The 15,486-nt window shown below is 25.1% G+C and overlaps 1 protein-coding gene and 1 long non-coding RNA gene across 2 annotated transcripts; one reads left to right on the top strand and one right to left on the bottom strand.

The window, feature by feature from the left end:
• Positions 1-2,424: 2,424 nt before the first annotated feature.
• Uvrag (UV-resistance associated gene) lies at positions 2,425-15,102 on the bottom strand. Its single transcript, XM_015518215.2, has 9 exons — positions 14,891-15,102; positions 14,540-14,632; positions 14,278-14,476; positions 11,690-11,960; positions 11,316-11,629; positions 9,635-9,804; positions 7,272-7,495; positions 7,048-7,212; positions 2,425-5,879 (listed from the first exon to the last, which is right to left on the bottom strand). The coding sequence occupies exons 2-9, from the start codon at positions 14,606-14,608 to the stop codon at positions 5,672-5,674; spliced, it is 1,620 nt and encodes a 539-aa protein (XP_015373701.2). The 5' UTR covers positions 14,609-14,632; positions 14,891-15,102; the 3' UTR covers positions 2,425-5,671.
• LOC149060781 (uncharacterized) lies at positions 13,578-13,984 on the top strand. The gene is made up of 2 exons (XR_016189521.1): positions 13,578-13,694; positions 13,752-13,984. It is a non-coding gene; the product is annotated as an uncharacterized LOC149060781 (long non-coding RNA).
• Positions 15,103-15,486: the final 384 nt, after the last annotated feature.

The following is a 15,486-nucleotide window of genomic DNA, read 5'->3' as shown; positions in this document are numbered from 1 at the left end:
CAAACGTTTGAACATTGAAGATCAAAATAATAATAATTATTATTATTATGAAATTTGCAAATTTATTTTTAGTTAAAAATGTATTAAGTATAGTTTGAAAATATAATATAAGGCTTCTCATAAATAGATCATACTGGAACCAAAAATCTAAAAATTATACTAACACAATTTTTTTTATAGACATTTTAAGTTCATATTTAGACAAATTAGATATTTAAATGATGAGTGTTAGTTATTTTGTTGAACTTCCCTAATTTAGAAATATTCTTCTTATGGATTTGATGATTTAAATTTTTTATTGTATACTAATACGAGTATATTACTAAATACAAATTATAAGCTAAATATAAATCACTGGAAGTAAATCCTTGCAATTATGATTTACTTAATATACACAACAACATTTTCTAAACATTTTGATACATTTTAAGTTATTGTCTAATAATCTACAAATCTCAACATGTTGTACATACTTTCTGTGTCTAATCATAAATGCTGTAAAATATAAATATATACTAGCCACTAGGTATTGTAATAATTAGGGCTAGGATTTATATGCATTTGCAAGTTTTTTTCATTTAGTCCAAATTTATTGGTTGTCAGATTTGTCGACGATTTGGCTTATTCTCATTTAAATAGGACCAATTTTTTTTTGCATATTTTGGACATAATGCATATAATTGCATATTCATAGATTTTTTTAGAATTTGAAATTTTTTACTAACATTTTTAATTTTTATAAGTTATTGTTAATTTTAAATGGTACTTCACGAAACCGACAGTTTTTGGTTTATCCGTTGAATTTTCGTAAATATATAGCATTAATACTACCCATTTTATCTTAGGTCAGATAATATCCGTTCGTTGCCTTATCATTGGTTGGACGACTGGTAGAATTACTTACACATTGTTATACATTGGGATAGCACAGAAAAATTGTATTGGTACGTCGTGTGTTGCGTAAATGTGCAGACGTTTATACTTAATAATTTGAATGGTTTTAATAACAGTGTCCAGTAGGTATGCCAAAAGTTCAAAGTGAAAGTGCCAAGTTACGTATAATTCAACTAATATTTAATGTAATAATATGAGCTAATAATAAGTAATAAAAAATTATGAATTATAATAAATAATAATAAAAATTTGTTTTTGCATATTTTGGTAAATAAAATGCATATTTTACAATTTTTTATTGCATATAAATCCTAGCCCTAGACTAATAATTAATAATAATATAGTATGATCCAGTTTATCTTGAAAATTCTTATTTCTTGGCCACTATTCGCCCTGGGTTATATATGTACCTAACAAATTTTATTCTATTTATAATTTTAAAGATTTACCACCAGTGATTTATATTTAGTTTATAACAGTTATAATAATAATTATTAACTATTTGGATAATCATAAGTTAGACAACTTGTCAGGAAAACTTTAAATAAAAAAAAGGATAGTCACTCATTTTTAATAAATTTTAAATGTATAAAAATAGTAAGTTATTTATAATGATAACTTTTTATGATAAACCTGAAAAATATTTTGCAATTGCTCAACTTTTATTCATAATATTTTTAATAATATTTAAAGATGTATTTATTGTAATAATCATTATAGAAATAATTATGTTTTTATTTTATTTAAACATGTTTTCACTATTCAATATGTTTATTTGTCATATTATGAAAAAAGAAAATAACCAGTATACATCACCCATCTTTAACAATAAACTACAGTAGTCTACTGGTCTATAAATAAAAATGATCTTGGTATTCAGGCCCAGATTGAGCCGGCGGGCTACCGAGCAACACCCGGTGGACCGTTAACAATTGGAAAGATTTGGGCCGGTTTGATGAAATTTTGAATCAGTGGAAATATCTTATCTATAGTTTATTTTATATCAAAAGACAAAAATGTGATTTTAAAATATAATCTATAATAAAAATTGTATATTGATATAATGACAGCTATAAGCTAATAAAAAACCATGGTTAGAGTTATCAGTATGGTCACCACGGCTTTAGATAGAAATAATATATTACAGTATAATAAGTTTTGTAAATTTCCCATTTTACAGTTATTGTTCTCATGGTTTTAGCAGTATTGCCATTAGTATTTCAGGAATACGTTATTACTGTTACTGTTGCCATTTTAAGTTTTTATTGTTTTTAATTTTTTAATACATAATTTTAAATTTGTTCTACAATGTCATTCCCTATTCCTACTAAAAAACATCCAGGTGGTGCCGAAAAATACTAAATAGACTAAGAAATTGTTTATGGCAAGACAAAATGGATACATTTTTATAAATGAATATTGAGAATAAAGACATTTTACAAAACATCAAAAATGAAGACGTCATAGAGTCTAATATATAATAGTAATAGCTAATAAAAGAAGTTTATTAAAAAATTTACTAATTTGAAAATTATGTGACATAATATTTATTTTTATTTTTTAACATTTTACAATAATATTGTTTAATAATAATTACAATTATAAACTATTAAAGTTTTACTCATGTTTTTTGTATAACATTATAATACCTAGTGTTTAAATGTTAATTTAAAATTAGAGAAAGAAATAGTAGTGCTTGTATTTACATTAAGGGTCTGTAAATTAAATCTTGTTATATACTAATAAAATTTGTATAGGTTAAGAAAAAGATTGTTTAGGAACTTGGGCCGGTCTAGGTGGACAGCCCGGTAAGTAATTTCTTCCCAATCTGGCACTGTAGGTAGTTAATTATAAAAACACATATCAATATATGCATTAATAAAAAAAAAAAATATTTATTACCTAATATTTTGTTTTAAATAAAAAAATAAATTCTTACAAATATTAACAAGGTAAAAATAAACAATTTATAGGGAGTAACTAAATAGGTATATTGTGTTATAATATTCAGACAAAAAAAAATTCTATTTATAAAACTAAATAAAAAAAGTTTATTGTTAATTTGTGATTTTTGTAGATGAAATATTTTATACAATTATATTTTATGAAATAAAATTAAATTTAAAAAAAAATTTGAAATTTTTGACAAAACATTATTTTAAAAATAGTTCAAGGTAATTATTATAAAACTAAATTTACTGTAAGTTAAATTCAGGTTGATTTTGAAGTTGATAAAATCTAGGTTGGCTAATAAAAAAACTTGATTTATTTTTATTTTTTATTTAATAAGAACATTTAAAAGGATGTCAGCGCACTGTTTGTTTTCTCTTTCTAGCTCACTCATTACATAGACAAAACACATTTTTTCTGACTAAGTAATTTTAGAGTAAAATCTCCCATTACAAACAAGATAGAGAATAATATTTTTGAGGGAATGACATATCGATTTGTCTAAATATTGTCTCTATCCCATATGTGTAAATTGTAGAGCTAACTCGGATGATGCTGTGCACATATTCTTCCAGTGCGACAGATGGTGGAGACAAAGGAGAGATCTCGAAGTTACACTAGGAAGCCAAATGGAACCAGAAACGATAGTTGGTTGTATGCTCCAGACCAAGGAGAAATGGAGTGCGGTTAAAAATTATGTCAATGCAATACTCGCAACCAAGGAGGAGGAGGAAAGGAAGAGACAAAAAGCAATTATAAATTAAGTTAGTTAATTTGTTAAGTTGGTAAAATGTGGGCGGAGGCCGAAACAAGGGGGTTAGAAGCCCCCTATTTTGCTGTTTGTTGTTTTTATTAATTGTATTTTTGGATGTTTATTTAATAAATGATACGGAGGCGAAGAGGAAGGACGGCCAACCAGGAGTGAAGTGCCCCCTCCGTCGCGCTGTGGTTACAACACACAAAAAAAAAAAAATATTGTCTCTAAATAATTTAAACATCATTTAAATGTACAGTATTTTTTTGTTTATTTTGAAAGTAAAATATAAAATCGAAATGTCATTCCCTCAAAAATATTATTCTCTATCTTTTTTGTAATAAAAATTTACTTTAAAATTACTTAAAGACATAGAGAAAATGATTCTGTGTAAATGCGTTTTGTCTACGTTATGTGTGAGTCAGAGAGAGAAAACAAATAATTCGCTGATATCCGCTTAAAGGATTTTTTATGTAAAAGCACGAATAAAGATAGATCAACATTAAAAGCTTACAGTGCTATGTTAATTAAAGCTAAGATAATATTTATTTAGTTTATTATTAAGTGGGTGAAAATGGTCATGCAATTTTAAGCATATTTTATACATTATTTTGAGTTTAAAAAAATTGACGTGAGAATGTTGTTCATATAAATTGAGCATGGAAATCATTTAATATTGTGTAATTGAATAACAAAATAATATAATTCTAAGATTAAAATATGCCATCAATTCATACAATACTATAATCTAAACCAGTAGTCTCCAATCTAGGTATATCAAAGTGTTTGAACTGGTCTACTAAGCTTACTAATATTTAAAAAATATATTAGTTTGAATTTTTTAACTTTCTTTTAATTATTAAAAGACAAGCAATTCCAAACTCTTCAATCAGTAACAGAATATATTAAAATTTTTTTTTTTCATTAAATTATGAAGCTAACATTATTATAAAATTGTAAAATAATAAGATTATTCTTATTTAAAACTTCATTATCTTTGTAAACAAATTCAACTGACTTTTAGGGGAAAAAATGGAAACCCCTGGCTTAAATAAAGTTATCATACATTGTATTCTTAATATAATTCATAAATTATACATATTTATAGAATAAATTTATAAGTTGATTGTAAACTCTCTCGGTTTTAATTACTTGTAAATACTTCCAGGTCTACATTTTTCAGTTCCAAAGCTTATTTGTAAACTCTCTTGAGTTTGTAATATAACTTTGTTTATACATTATAATTTAATGTTTATAATAATATGAACAAACAAATATTTAAAATTGAATACACATTTAAGTTTTATTTAAAATAAATTAATCATTGAAATTATTCTATTATGGTATATAATAATGATTTAGTTTTTATAAATTATACAAATTTACAGATTTTAAAATTTTTTAGGTGTATATTTATTGATCTGTGTCATCATTATTATTTTGAAACATAATTTTAAAACAATTCAGGACAACTTGAATTTTTCTTTCGGGTAAATATAATGTTGACCAGGGAAAGTTGACATATTTCCTATAAACATAATGTTAACCTCGGAAGCTTACTAATTATAAAAATCGGTAGAGTTTACTATATAAGGTAAGAAGGATGGTTGTTACTATCTATAATTGAAATCCTTAAAAAGTATCTTATTACTATTTACTTTTTAACATTTTCAAAATTCAATTTTCTGAAGAAAAATTAACTTGCAAGAAGCTACTTAACATTAAAAATAATGAAATAACTGATAAGTATCATCATACATACTAAATAATAATTTAAAAATATATTTTTACACTGTTGAATATTTGTGAAAGTATATTATAAAAAACTAATAAAAGATGAATACTCATAAATAATAGTAATTGCATTCAGTTTGGTTATAAATAAATAGTAATTAAATATTATGCAGTTATTATATTATAAAATAATATAATAAATGATAATAAGAATAATGAATTAAAAAATTACTTAGTAATCAAACAGACCAGTCTTAAAATGTTTAATTAATATAACAGTCGGTAACATTGGCCAATATTAACTGAGTGATCTCACACATGATCTTATTTTAATAAATGTTATGATGAGTTAAAATCATTATGTGTTTGTGTTTTATCATCAGCTAGTGACGGATCTGATGAAGAGTGAGTCAATTGTTTTATTTTTGAATCGTCTGAACTACTAGTATCTTCTTTATAAACATCTCTGGAAGATCTTGGTGGTATGTTTATAGAAGATTCTAATGATGAATTTGAAGATGTGAATTTCGAAGTTTGTAATTTTAGTCTAAAAGATTTAACAATAGTTGATTAGAAAAAAATACTAAGTATTAAGTACAGTAAAACCTTGATAAGACGGAATTGTACGGTGCCATGAAATATTTTCGTGCCAATGGGGTTTCTGTCTTGACGGGGTTGAAAAAATTGAATTGAATTAAAGATTACGAACGATACGAACATAACAATATACGATTTGATACTGAACCAAGCAAATCAGATAGTAATGTTGTATAGTGTATTCTGTATACATATCGATCTTATTAGTTTTTAATATCATCGTACGCGCTTATATATTGATTATCTATGGGTATTGACAATACGATAATAAATTTATTACATGAAAATCATGTTGTATTTCCGTCTTAGTGAGTGTTTTCATCAACTTTCATTACAAAAATGTGTCCGTTTCTGGTTTGGCGAAGTTTCCGTCTTAGCGGGATAAAATTATATGTAATTTGAAACGGGACCAAAAAAATTTTCCGTAATACCGGGGTTTCCATCTTACCGAAGATCCGTCTTAGTGAGGTTTTACTGTATAAGTAATAATAATGAGAAATTAATTATTTCATAATATTGTAATAAATTAGAGGTTTAAATATTTTATAGATAATAAATTAATTTGTAAATTTAGATGACATTATCTCTGTCAAACAGACAAGTATACTAAAATGTAACATGGCAAAACTATGTAATACATTTTTACAACAGTTATTTATAATTGATTTAAAAAAAAACTTGTTTAAGATCAATTTTTTAGAAAACAATATTAACTGTGCTTTAGCAAAAAGTTTTTTCGTATTTTTTTATTTTAAAATAATATAACTTAAATTCTTAATTTTTTAAAATTCAGATAATTTTTTTTAAATATGAAATAAAACTTTTTGCTAAAGTACAGTTAGTATTATTTTTGAAAAATGTATCATGAATAAAATTTTATATCAAATTTAAATTAACTGTATTAAAATTTTAGTATATTTAGATTTGATGTACTATAAGTTAGACAGAGACAACATATTATGTAGTTATGACATCCTTATAAATTTATCATAATATATATTAGTGGTTATGTTACCATTATGTATTAATACAAACTAGGTATAATTATTATTGAAAAATACATTCATAACTAGGTAAACTTTATTGTGCACATAATTGAAGAAAAAACATAAACGTACAAACTTGATTGTGGTTGCAACAAAACTAAACAATTGTATAAAGTTGTACGCAAGTCGTTAGTACTGTAACCATTGTACCATCGGAGTTGGGCAATATTTTTGTTCAGCAAATAAACAGCATAATTAAATTCTAATCGAGCTTTGGTACGACCAAACAAAGGAAACCTAAAAATAAAATTACTAGTTAAAATATACATATAATATATTTTATTGTTTAAACTTACAGTCGTTCCCTATCCTGTATATCTAATGAAATATGATCAATAATTTTACTACGTGATCCTATATGGTTAATAGGATATCTTAATGGAATATTTAGAAAATAGGAAATCATAATAATTAAATGGGCAACGTAACCCAGACCGATACTCAATTGAATATCGTTGCAGCCATCAAAGTTTTCTGAATTTGGAAGGTGAACATCACATATTGAAATATTTTCATTGACCTGGAAGTTCATAACAGTTTAAACATTTGTTTGAATACTTTAGTGTAAAAAAAAAAAAATAGTTAATGATTAGTCTAACACAATAATAAAAAAATTAATTGGCCCTAGTTCAAGATCAATTAACAAATAGTATTATTATATTTTTGTACATATTTAGCGTGAAAATGTAATTAATTAATAAAATAAAGTTAGTAAGCAAAGGCACTTGTCACTGAAGTTAAGTTGAATACAAACAAATAATAATAATAACAAAATATAAGTAATTCATTATTCTAAAATATTACCTATTTATAATTAAATAAAAATAAATATAATTTGTTAAAATTATAGATCTTACAATAATCTAATAAATGTTATTTTTGTATCAAAATATATAATATGTAAAAGATTTGGTTAGTCAAAAGAAATTTACAATTTAAAAGTAATGAAGAAAGAAAAAATATAGTTGAAAATCATTAAGTGCAGTGAAAATTGTATATAACGGACAACGGATAGTTATGTAAACCATACACTGATAATAAATATAGATACACACAAACATTAATACAAATATATTTATAAATAAACAAAGTTACATAATTGGCCATACAGGAGTACCTATTGTAATCAGTGGTACTTGTTTCTTTACATCTTGCAGTTCACACTATATGCATAGTATTTGCAATTTATACCTATGTGCAATATTGATTTGTATTTGAACTTAGATTTTTGTTATTTAAGAAGTTAATGGGAAGAAATATTTCTGTGCGTGTCAGTAATAGAAAAACTCAGTTATTGCCAGGTCAAAATATATAAGGATGCTTATAAGTTATGATTTTGTTAAGGAATTTATTATTTAGTCAGTTTGATAGTGTCCATTAAGACAACTTTCACTGTATTTTATAAATAACACAATAGTTGATTTATCTATACAGATATATATATATATATATATATATATAAAAATGGAGACAAAAATGTATAACAATTCATCAATTGAGAATGGCTGAACCGATTTCGCTCACTCTTTTTTTGTTTGGGTCATAATTGCCAGGAGAAGTTTCTTAGGGATGAAAAAATTGAGAAAGTTATCGGGTTAGAGAAATATGATGAGGGCGTGATGAAATTAAAATGGCGCCATCTGCGCAGTAAAAAACAAAATAAATAATATTAAGATTTTTTGGTAGTCAAAAGTAACCATTTAAACAAAAAAGTGCTCTCGAGAGCAGCTGGACTATTTTTAGGATGGACATTTTTGTTTATTTATAAATGGTTGCTTTAGTGATGGTTATTATTGTTCTGTTATTAGTGATGGTTATATATATTTATCTGTTATGTATCTAGTCCTATATACATTCTTAAACAGCTGGACCGATTGCGACAAAATTTGGTACAGAATTTTATTAGACATACGGGCAGAAGATATGCCAAGTTAGAAAGTGTTATGCCTAAATATCATTGAATTGAATATTTAAATTGTCAACATTATATTGAAAAAATGAAGAAAATTACATAATGATATACTAAATTGAATATCGTTGTAAGATTATAATATATTTTAACCACTATCTATCATTATGCATAAAAATATAATGCTAGCATCATCACATGAAATGAATTTAACACACAATATGAACTATGGACCATTAAAGAGATAGGATTTTTAACAGGCTACAAAGTGCACGGGTTCAGCTATATAATGTCATAATTTATGTGATGATAAATAGATTAACTAATTACTAATCATTGTAAGTTAAAAGATAAGTTATATAATATGCATTATATTATAAAACAGTAAGATTGTGCATTATAAACTGTAAAAATTACAAAATTTAAATTAAAACCATTTAATGAGGTTTTTTGGCACTAGTATTTAATATTACTTTTTTTGATATGCAAATATGAATCTTATATAGTTTATTGTAAGCAAAATAAATATATTTTAAATTTAATTATTTTAACTACTCATAAAAAAATCTAAAAGAAATACAACTCTAAATAAATAATAAACATCATGATAAGAATAGTATAACTTTAAAAAAATATTTTTGTTTGGGTACTAAGAGAGTTCACTAGAATTTTATTTTTGAGGTTTATATGATTTTTATTATATTTTAAAATTTCTATTAGTTCACAACTATATAGTAATTAATTTTTTACCTCAGTTATAGGGTATATAAAATTAAGTTCTGAAACAAGTTGTTTTTTCCGATAAGTGAGTTGACTATTTAGTGCTGACAATGTGTCAATTGAGTTGGATGTATTACTCAATTGTTTTAGTTGATTGATATCGATGCAAAGTGTTTCTTTCATTTCAATCAGCTTGTTGTCTAGTTAAAATACAATAAACACAGGTGTTTAAAAATATTAGTTAACATAAGTTTTGTATTATTAATAATAGTAGTTACAAAATATATATAACAATGGTATATGATGGTTTATCCTACACAAAATTACAAGAGAATAAGATTTTTTTTTAATTTAGGTTTATAAATATTAATATGGTTTCATCGTAAATTTTTAAAATCCTCAATCAAACATATTCGAGAAATAAATGATACCAGTAAGTAAAAAATGAGTGTACAGTTATTTTTACAAATTAAATTTAAATTAACATGAATAGTAAACATATTTTTATATTTGAAATTGAGTTTTTATATTAAATAAGAATTTAAAATTATCTGATATTTTACATAAAAGCTAATAATATATTGAATTATAAGAAAAATGTGTTTGTCAATAATTAATTGTTAAAAGTAGTACAAGCAAATTACATGGTCAAATATACCAATGGTGGCCAAACTTATTGGATATGGATCTAAAGAATGTATTTTTTTCTGAGGAGCAATAAAAGTTGTTGAAAGAAATATGGGGACATATTTATGGGGAGAGGAGCTACTAAACGTAATAAATAGTACTAAAGGGTTATAGATTTTAAAATTGTAATTGATCGCCTGTTAACTGCCTCAAAAATATACACAATTGACACAGGCCAGCAGTGATTCGATTTTACAACTTTGAAGTTTAAACTTTAAATTATCTGAACCAGCTTAACAAATTATAAATTACTTTAAAATGTTTTATTTAATATTTGAATATTATATAATGACTATTCATATCATTAAAAATATATTGTAAATATAACTATTCATATTTTTTATTTTACATATGTATCAAGTATGAATGTTTTAATAATGATTATTTATCATTATTCATTATTTATTGTTTTTAGTTTCCTTGGTACCTCTACTCCAGGATCAGGTACCTTTTCGGGGGGAAAAGCCATTTTTTTGTTGGTACCTATAGAATTTTTCCATTTTTTAAAAATAAAATTCATATTTTATGGTTCTTGATATATTGATTCATTTTGAGCCACAATATATGTTAACAGCTTCAGGTACCCAACCCTGGCTCTAGTCTATTGTAGATAATAATAAAAAATGTAATTAAAATATTAGTAGCTTTGTGCAACATGAAATTGATAAAATAAATTAATCCATTTTACGAAAAGATCATATAACTAACCATAGTGTGAAGTAAAACATATTTTTCACTTATGGAAATAAAGCTTCCATTTAATTGATGCTACATAAGTATGATTTAAAATATTTTCATGTAATATAAAGAAAATATTGTAAAAAAAAAATATATAAATATTTTTTAATTGAGTAATAATGAAAATTAAGAAAATTAAAAACAGTTAATTTACTTATAACTTACATATAGTTTAACAGTTTTGAATAAACTAATCCAAATAATACATAATATACAATATGTTCATAGCTTCATAGTAAACATTTTAGTAAATTTTTATTATAGTATTAATTGAAGATGAGCTTACTTTTTATAAAATTTGCGTCATAAAATGTTTTACTAGTTTGAGTTTTATTGCGAAGAATGACTATTTTACGAGATTTTTCTTGACACAGTAACAATACTCTAAATTTAACCAGTTCAATTTCTTTTCTTCTACATAGAATACTTTGACGTGATGGTTTTTGACCAATTTCTTTGTTCATCAATCTACGTATTGTAGCACTTTGATGTCTTCCAGTTCGATTTTCGTTCAAACCAATTTCACCTTGAATTACTTTTTCTTTTAATAAAGTAGCTGCTTCTCTTTGTTTACTAGTAAGACGTTGAATACTATGCATTCTATAATAAAAAGAAACATTAATTTAAATTGTTAAATTGTTAAATTTTAGTGAATTGTACCTTTTCAGTTGTAAAAGCGTACCACTTATTCTTACATCTTTTACAGGTAAAGTGAGATGAGTAATTCGAGCTAAAGTAGGCTGATCTTCAGCAATACAATGTGGAGCAGTATAATTTCCTCCAGTCATACAAAATACTAAAGAATTGGAATTAAACATTTTTGGATCTAATGACATTGGGGTTATATATAAAAGACCACTTAATTCAATGCCCCAAACAAACAAAACTTTAGTTTGGTCATCTGTAGTTTTCCACAATCGTATTACAACAGCTGTAAAGTAACAAAGTTACTTAATTATAAAACATAACTAAAAAATTATTAAATTAACATAATATTATTACTAACATAAAATGTACATATTAACCAAATACGGATCAATGGCCGTTACTGTTTTTCCTTCTCAATAAAATAATTTTACAATTCTCGTTTTGATGTAAGGTCACTATGTTGTAAAAAATATCTGATAGGATGTATCAATAGTTTAATTACGGCTATGGAAATACTTTTAATTTTAACTCTACATTTAAGTATGCCTACTACTAAAAGTTTTCTTCTCTAATGAATATATTGAAAAATAGTTACTAATGTTACAAAGTGTCATGGCTTGTGTGCGAGAAGTTTATTATAACTTATAATTGTGTTTGATGATAGCCATCATAGATATTTAAGATTATAGTAAAATAACAGATATTTCTTAGCCTATAGTGAGGGTGTGTATTATGGAATTTATGTTTGCTTGTAAGTACTTGAATGATGCTGTATTTTTTTTAACAACAAGGATATGTTTAGTTGAAATGGTGATGGCACCGCCAAATTTCTTAGATTGCGTGTTAACATAGTTAATTAGTATTCTATCTCTTGAAAAAATATTAAAATTTAAAGCATATTTATTTAAGCACCTAGGTTACAAATGTAATAGATAATAATTTAAATAATATTTAACAACAAGGTAAACTATAAAAATGTCAAAATATATTTGGATATTATGCTATCCTAAATAACTCTTGATTTACATAATATCATTCAACTCCATACATTAATTTAACTGTGCAATATAATAAAATTTAATTATATTGTATTTTTTTTTTAATTTATATTACAAATATTAAGATATAGGGTAGGTTTATATACAATATATTTGTAAATTAATCTAATTTTTTAAATAGGTACTTTAATTTGTTTCACTCAGTATATTTGATTAAACTTTTAAATGCTGACTCAATATTTGATATAAATACAGCCAAAATTAGGTAATTTTACTGTAATACTAGTTTTGATTAAAATATATAATGTTTGAATCACTTTTTACTAACACAAATGTACATTTTAGCAAAATCTTTCATAATGAAACTATATTGCACTCAAATCTACCAGGTTTGTTCAAAAAATGCCCGGACTGTGTTAATAATATTTATATCAATTAAGATAATGAAACTCCGATAATGTAATTCGATAAAGTAACTTAACACGAGGATTTGAGCATTGGTTTAAATCTGATAACAAAATTTATTTTTATTTTATGGCATTTCTACAAAAAAATTTTGCAGTCATGTGTCGAATTTCGTAATGGAAGGAATAGAAGAACATGCATGAAATTTTGTGTTAAATTAAGTTAAATAAAGTTCTAGTGAAACTTTTAAACTTTTGCAGCAAGTTTTTGGAGATGATGTCCTGTCTCAAACAATATGTTTTGAGTGGTTTAAACGGTTTAAGGAAGGTATAACATCCGTTAAGGATAAAAAATGACCTGGTAGACCTTCCACCAGTAAGACAAATGAAAATGTTGTTTGCGTTCGTGAAATTATTCGAAATAATCATTGATCAACTATTAGAGAACTTGCGGAAGATGTCAGAATATCTGATGGTTTGTGCCAAGAAATAATAAACCTAAGAATTGGGCATGAGCCAAATCGCAGCCAAATTTGTTCTCATCTCTTAACTGATGAACAAAATCAAAACCGAAAGACCATCAAGCAACTCAAGAACTTTTTGAAAGAGTAAAAGGTGACCTAGACTTTAAAAAAATATTATTATTATAGGTGATGGAACTTGGACTTACAGGTATGATATTGAAACCAAGCATCAATCATAACTGTGGAAGTCAGTGAATTCTCCTAGACCTAAAAACAAAATATGGAGATCGATCTTAAGGATATTCCAATTAGTGCCTACCAGAAATGTTTTCAAAAGTGGAAAAGAAAATGGTAACGGTGTATTGTTTCCCAGGGAGATTATTTTGAAGGTGATTATGTGTATTTAGAATAATATTGTGTTAATAAAATTTTATTTGAAAAGTCCGTGTATTTTTTTATCACACCGCGTAAATAATAGGTAGTATATTACTTATATTAAAATATAATTTACATAAAACCTAGACTTATTGCTTTGGAATTTGTATTTACAGTGGACTTATTTTTAAGTAAAATTAGAGTAAATAATTGAATAGACAATAGTTCAATGTTAATTAATTCTGTTATCATTGGAAAAATTAGTATATACATTATAATGTATAGGTACATAATATACTTAGTTATAATTGCAAAAAAATTAAAATAAAATAGTTTAATACAATTAAGTAATTAAATACCTTTAGCAGATCCAATTGAAGTACAAATATCCATTTTTGACCATTTTGGATTACGGCCACAAACCTTTTCACTAGTATATAAAGGAGCACACATTGTTGTTAAATGTAATGTGTAATAAAATGAAGTTTTATTAGCTGTATATTCTGGATCATCACAGAGATTGTAACCATTGATTTGAATTAAATTTCTAAGCCTTTGCTAAAAATTAAAAAATAATGGTAATACAATCTGAGGTTTCAATGAAATATATAATGTAAATACTTGTTGAGTAACAAAAGGCACCCATTCTTGAGAACGGATGGTCTCAGATTTTAACATGGTTATTTTCATTCCAATGTGTACTATTCACCATACCTAAAACAGTTGTAACAAAATAAACTACTGAGGTTTGTTCCACAATGGCTAGATTGTGAAGAAAACAATTATTTATTTATGTCAAATCAAAATGTATAGAACATCAAAATTTAAGTTCAAATAACTTATGATAAATAAAATCAAAAATATAAAACTAAAGTCTTTAATGTCAGGAGACCATAGCGTTTTTCATATTCAAAGAATTAAATACGACGATTGTTTATAACATCTTGATGAAATAATAATTATTAAACTCACCTTCTGTCGCCCACTGAGTCATTGAAGTTCTATAAAAATTTACGTATTTTTTTGAAGACGGATTATTTGGTTTTACGACTCAAAACATAAAGTTTAGAAAATTTAACGGAAAACATACTTTAAAATCAAATAGATTTTAGGCGAAACTTTAAAACATTAATTAATTACCTATATAACCGATTATTTAGTACTGTCAGTATTGACATAAGTTTTTTAAGTAATCATTGAATGATAACCATTATCAATTGTATGATATTATGATACACAGTTTATCAAATTACATAGCATGGAGGTAAACAATTGATAAACTAATATAATGTTATTCCCCATGGCCTATATAATAAATGCCACTGATGTATTCTGTGCTATACTGTAATGTATATTAACTGCCCAGCTCCCTTGGGTATCATTTCTATAGATTTATAATTGTATATAGATAACAATTATGGATGGTAACCTACGTCCTACGACGGGTTCTTCTCGATGCCGTAGTATTCCATCACACGCGGCTTTAGAATAATACTTTTATTTCGTATTCGGAATACGAATTTGAATACCTAATTGGAGAAAATATATTCAGAAAATCAGAATGCCGA

This window comes from Diuraphis noxia, unplaced genomic scaffold (genome assembly GCF_037042655.1).
Source record: "Diuraphis noxia isolate RWA-SAM2 unplaced genomic scaffold, SU_Dnox_SAM2 contig0001, whole genome shotgun sequence".
Classification (NCBI taxonomy): domain Eukaryota; kingdom Metazoa; phylum Arthropoda; class Insecta; order Hemiptera; family Aphididae; genus Diuraphis; species Diuraphis noxia.
This window is presented reverse-complemented; position numbering and strand designations above follow the sequence as displayed.